Below are 5,648 nucleotides of genomic sequence, written 5' to 3' on the forward strand. Positions count from 1 at the left end.
CCAGACCTGGGAGAAGGGGCGTGGCAGGAGTGGCAGGAGAGAAGAGTGCCCTTGTCCCCGTCCCCGTCCCAGTCCCCCGTCCCCGTCCCCCCCCCCCCCCCCCCCCCCCCCCCCGCTGCTGGAGCGGGTCCCCACGGCTCACAGCGCACTAATTGGGCTCATTTGGCGGCCGCGGGAGCACTTGCGCGGCGCAGATCCGAACCTTGTCATCCGCTTAGCGCCCTCATACCACCCAGCGCTCCCGCCCCGTGCCCACTCCTGCCGCCGCCGCCGCCACCCCCACTGTCACCTCTGTGCTCCCCCCGGCCCGGGGCATGCTCTGTGCTTCTACGCCCGACCTCGTCTGCGAGGAGCGACATTACTCGCCCGCGGAGACATGAGGCTCGACCCGCAGGCCGCCCTAGCCCTGGGGCTGCTGCGCCTCTGCTTGGGTGAGTGGCCGCCGGTGGGGCGAGGGCTGGGTGCCGGCGCTACCCGGAGGGACACAGAGACAGAGCTCCGGACTGTTCACTTCCAGAGTGAACAGAGACTCCAGCTGGGCGATGGGGACCGGAGCAGAAAGGAGGGGAGCGATTCTTCCAGTTGTCTGGCTTGGCTGGGAGCGGGGTTCCCGGGGCGCTTCCCCAGAGGCAAGGACTCTGGAAACCCCGGATTTGGGGCCGGGACCCCGGCTGACCTCTTCTTTTTCAGAAACAGGGTAGGAGGATTGGCGTCATCTCTAATGGATGCATGGGGCAGGGGAGAGCGCCCCCACTCCTGGTGTGACCTTGGCCAGGGCACTGTACCTCTCTGGCTCCTGGTGCCGTCTGCGTATTGATGAGCTGAGTTTGGCAGCTGCCTGGGTTCTAAGGCCCCAGATGGTCCATGTCCCTGACAAGCCTGAGCTAAGGGACCCTCTCCCAGGCTCCCCAGCCGAACCACGGGTTTGCTAGGCTTGGAGAGGAGAGTGCCAGCCTGCCCAGAAGTGGGGCCAGACATCAGATCATGCTGGCGCGAAATTGCCCTTTCAAGTTTCTGGGTGTCCATTTGTTCTGTCTGTTTTCTCCCTAGCCCAGGTCAACTTCGCCCCCCACTTCTTCGACAACGGGGTTGGCAGCACTAATGGAAACATGGCCTTATTCAGCCTCCCGGAGGACACCCCTGTTGGTGAGGAGCCTTGGCACTGGCCCCCATAGGTCCCCTAGAGGGGTGGCCCTCGATCCCCTGGACATGGCACAGAAGGACCATGAGTTCTCCCAATCTGTAGAGAGAGGGAGAGCTAGGCTGCAGGTGCTGGCGGTGGGGGGATAGGGGCTGTTTGCACTTTGAATTCTCCAGGGCAGTTGCATATAAAGGAGGTCTTGGTTGCCATGGAGACCTAAGCCTGACAAGCCCTGGAGAACTCAGTGCCAGTCCAAAGACAGGGCGGGCCCCAGGAGACAGGGAGAAACCCTCAGCATGGTGGTTACCCCTGGGTTTGGCCACAGCTGCCCAGTGTCCACTGTCTTTGTACAGTGTAACCTTGAGCAAATGTACTGACTGACCTCCCAGAGCCTCAGATCTTTAGGCTTTAAAGGCATCCAAGAACATCCAACTCGCTGGCTGGGATCTGCAGAGGGGGAGAAGGAGAAAGAGAGATTTGCACTTCTTCTGTCTCACCCTGTCTGGATTGGGAACCCTGAGCCAAAGATCAGCAGTGTAAAAGAGGCGCCTGCTCAGACATCCCTGAGGAGCTGCTCCGGGCAGGGGAACAGAGCTGCCCCTCTTGCCTTACTGGCGCCTCCCTTTTCCCCCATCCCGGGGAAGCCCCCAATCTTGGCTCCTGGGACAGGAGTCATTAGCAGGCAGAGGGACAGCAGAGGGGACCTTCCTGTACAATCCGTATTATAGATGACACCCTGTAAAGTGGCTGATGCTAATATCTCACCGACAGCTGTGAAGAATAAAGACAAAGAGTGGGAGGGGCAGCCAGCAGGGGGCGAGGTCAGTGGGGCACAGTGCTCAGTTCACGGTGGTACCTTTGGCACTGAACTGCAAATTCACTGTACAGATGGTTGAGTCCCTGGTTCTGAGCAGCTGCCACTTTTAGGAAACGTCAAGTCCCAGATTGTAGATGTCCCCTCTGTGTCTCCTTCCAGGCTCTCATGTGTACACCCTGAATGGAACAGACCCCGAGGGAGACCCTGTCTCCTACCAAATCAGCTTTGACCCCAGCTCTAGAAGCGTCTTTTCTGTGGACCCCAATTTTGGAAACATCACCCTGGTTGAAGAGCTGGACAGAGAGGTATGGGGAGAAGCGAGGATTGCTGCCTGCCGGCCAAGCCTCTGAGGGCTGGACGGTCTGCTAGAGATCGTCTTTGGAGAGGTCTTGTAAGGTGCAGAAAACTCAAACAGCAGATCAGGGCTGGAAAGCATGGTTTAGAGAGTAGGTCTGAGTCTGGAAAAACTCTACCCCTCGGCACCCTTCTGAACCTGCCCGTGACAGGGCATGGGCTACATTTGCTCTGAGACACCACACGGGACTGGTGGGCCTAGCTAGCCACATGACTGGACCTCAGGTGTGGGGTTGCTGCCAGCTCTGGTCTGATGGCAGACTCCACCACCTGCAAGCCAGACTAGAAAAGGGGAAGGGTGGTCTCAGAGACGGCTGTGGGAACACAGAGGTGGAGGTGTGACTTGGCTGCCCCTCCCTCGCATTCCCCCAGGGACCTTCCTCACTGAGGTGCCACAGTGTGCTGGGGAGTGCTTGAGATACCACAGATCTGGACCTCTGCAGAACTGTGGAATATGGAGCGGTATGGCAGAGATAAGGGGGAGAAAATGTACAGAAAACAGGGAATAAGCCTTCTTCCTGGGACCTCTACAACACTAGGTCAGCATCTCTCCTCATTCTAGCTGGGGGGCATTTTCTGTTGGCGCCTCAACAATCTCTCTGGGTTTATAAGAAGCCCTGATGTGTAGAGCCTCAAAAGAAGGTCTCAAGAGTGGCCAGAGTAAACTTTTGGTCACCCCACACTACTCCAGGCCTCCTCTGATAGGCTCAGTGGGGCAGGGAGAGCTCTCTCCAGACTCAGGGGTTCCTAGCACGTATCACTCCTGGACACTCACTCAATCCTGCTCTTCACAGCGAGAAGATGAGATTGAAGCCATCATCAGCATTTCTGACAGCCTGAATCTGGTGAGTGCACACATGTGCCAGCCCCTGACAGCAGGCAGCTCCCTGGGCCTGAGCACAGTTCCATCCTCCAACCTCCTGGGGACTGAGGGTTCCCTGGCAAACCCAAGCTGAGGCCCAGCAAGACCCACCCCCAACATGCCCACAGGAAAGCCACCATTTTGCCCGAGCCCTCATCAGTGCTTCCCTGATAATTATAGGGGCTCCCCTGCTTGCAGGCTCCCCAGCCCCAATCTACCTCCAAATTCAGCCTGAGCCCAAACTGCGGGACACAGACTTGGCCATAGCCTGGCTCAGAAAGCACTAACAGCTGGTCCCTACCACCCTCCGGATGAAACCCAAGTTTTAGCCTGACATTCAGGACCTCCACTTTGGGCACCATCAGCCTCGCCCGCCTTCTCTCCCACATTCACCCCCCCAACCATCTGGCATAAATCTACTTATGTTCTCTGAACTCACCGTGCATTTAACTCCCCTTTGCACCTGACGCTCCTTCACTTCTTTCCCTCTCACCTGCCAAACTGCTGCAGAGCCTAATTCTCACCCCTCTGTGAAGCCTCCCTGGGTCCACCACCACAGGCTGGTTAGAGGCTTATTTGGGGGCCTCCGGATGCAGCCTCCTGCACTGTGCGCCCATAGCCCCAGGGGATGCATTTGCCGAGGCCATGGCATGCACGGAGTCTCCAGAGCTGGACAGCGCGGTGGTCCTGTCCTCAGTGCTTGGCCTGCCACTGTTATCACCCCGAATGCTATCACCACGTTCTTTCATATGCTGATCTTTGCCCTGCCACCTCATCCTGCAAAATGCACACCATCACACCATGTCTTCTGTCCCTGGGATGGAACACCAAGTGCTCCTTTCATGTGCTTGGCATCAAATAGTTGCTTAATAATATTTGTTTCATGAATGAATAAAACAAGGAAGGATAGCAAGAAGGAAGGGGGAGAGAGGGAGGATGGGTAGAGACATATACCTGGGGGCGTTAGGGGCCACTGTCCCTTTTTTGTCCAAAAGGTCTAACTGCCCCAATTCCTGTCCCCTTTACTCCTCACCCTTCTCAGGTGGCAGAGAAAGTCGTGATCCTGGTGACTGATGCCAACGACGAGACGCCCACGTTCATCCAGGAGCCTTACATTGTCCATGTTCCTGAGGTTAGTGGGAGGCCACTAGGCCTAGCTGCTGCCCTCCTACCCCAAGCCCGTGGCCTGCCCTCTGGGGCTGTCCTGTGACCTGGCCAAGGGGACTGCCCCTCTGAGTGAGAGCACCTCTCTACTCTCGGGAGAGCTGGTCCTCCTGTCCTCCCCATCCCCACCGCCATCCACTCACACCTTCATTTTATTTCTAACAGAATGTTCATTTACCATTTTCCATTATAATCATAATATATATTTATTGTGGAAATGTGAAATACATAAAAAGATAGGAAAAAAAGATTTCAAAATCACTATCAACCCCTCCTTCTTGAAATAACATTGTTAAATTTTGGTGTATTTCTTTCTAGTTGTTTTTGTGATTATTATTGTGATTACTGTTTGTTTTACATTGTTGTGACTATACTAAACACATGTTTTCTGTATCCTGGTTTTCACTTAATTTATAATATCATCATTTCCCCATTAATTGTAAAGTTGCGTAACTATCATTTTAATAACTTCTGTTAAGTAAACATTCTATCATTTATGGAACTGTTCCTCTATGTTTGGATATTTAAGATACTTGCAGTTTTGCTGTAGTAAGAAATATCAAATTCTGACATAAAAGTTCGTTTTCTCTAATTAGAATCATTTCCTTAAGCTATAGTCCAAGATTTGAAATTACTAGGTCGAAAGCATCCGTGCCTATGAGGTGTTACCAGATTGCTTTTCTGGAATAACACCAATTTACAATTTTCAACAAGATGTAGGAGAGGGTTTGTCTCCCTAATTCCCATCAACACTGGAGATTCTCACGTTTTTTAATGTTTGTTAATTTCATAGAGAAAGACATTTCATCCTGGCTCTAAATAGTACATATGTGATCTTTGGTAATGCTGAAAATGTCCATGTTTATTAAGGCCTTTCTCATTTCACATTTAAGCCCTTTATCTATTTAGAGTCTTACTTTTTTCCCCTCTCTCCTTGAGGCCCTCCTCAGGGGGAGGATATCTGCTCTTTCTTTTTTCTTCCTTCTCTGATGTGTCTCCTCCATCACTGTTCTTTCCCCTGTTGGGGGCTCCCTGGGTTAGTCACCACCTTGTCGCCTCTTTTTACCCTTCATTCGCCTGACCCCACCTTTCCATGTTTCTCCATACCCCAAGTACCCTGAGCATTCTGTCGCTGCCCCAGGACTGACCCCTGTGTCTCTGACCCCTCAGGATACACCTCCTGGGAGCAGTATCTTTAAGGTCCATGCTGTGGACAAGGACACAGGTTCTGGAGGGAGTGTCACCTACTTCCTGCAGGTAAGGCAGGGCACACAGTACGAAACCAGAGGCCTGGGATAGAGGGGATGCCT

The 5,648-nt window shown here is 53.7% G+C and overlaps 1 protein-coding gene across 1 annotated transcript in view; it reads left to right on the plus strand.

Annotated features, from left to right (window-relative positions):
* The first annotated feature begins 217 nt into the window (after positions 1 to 217).
* Positions 218 to 5,648, plus strand: part of CDHR1 (cadherin related family member 1) — a 16,102-nt gene continuing 10,671 nt past the window's right edge. Inside the window, exons 1-6 of the mRNA XM_081075430.1 lie at positions 218 to 431; positions 1,051 to 1,146; positions 2,118 to 2,263; positions 3,107 to 3,157; positions 4,217 to 4,306; positions 5,509 to 5,612. Of these exons, the coding sequence (XP_080931556.1) occupies positions 377 to 431; positions 1,051 to 1,146; positions 2,118 to 2,263; positions 3,107 to 3,157; positions 4,217 to 4,306; positions 5,509 to 5,612 (542 nt within the window). The 5' untranslated portion in view covers positions 218 to 376. The remainder of the gene's footprint in view (positions 432 to 1,050; positions 1,147 to 2,117; positions 2,264 to 3,106; positions 3,158 to 4,216; positions 4,307 to 5,508; positions 5,613 to 5,648) is intronic.

Source organism: Rhinolophus hipposideros (genome assembly GCF_964194185.1).
Source record: "Rhinolophus hipposideros genome assembly, chromosome: 15".
Lineage (NCBI taxonomy): Eukaryota > Metazoa > Chordata > Mammalia > Chiroptera > Rhinolophidae > Rhinolophus > Rhinolophus hipposideros.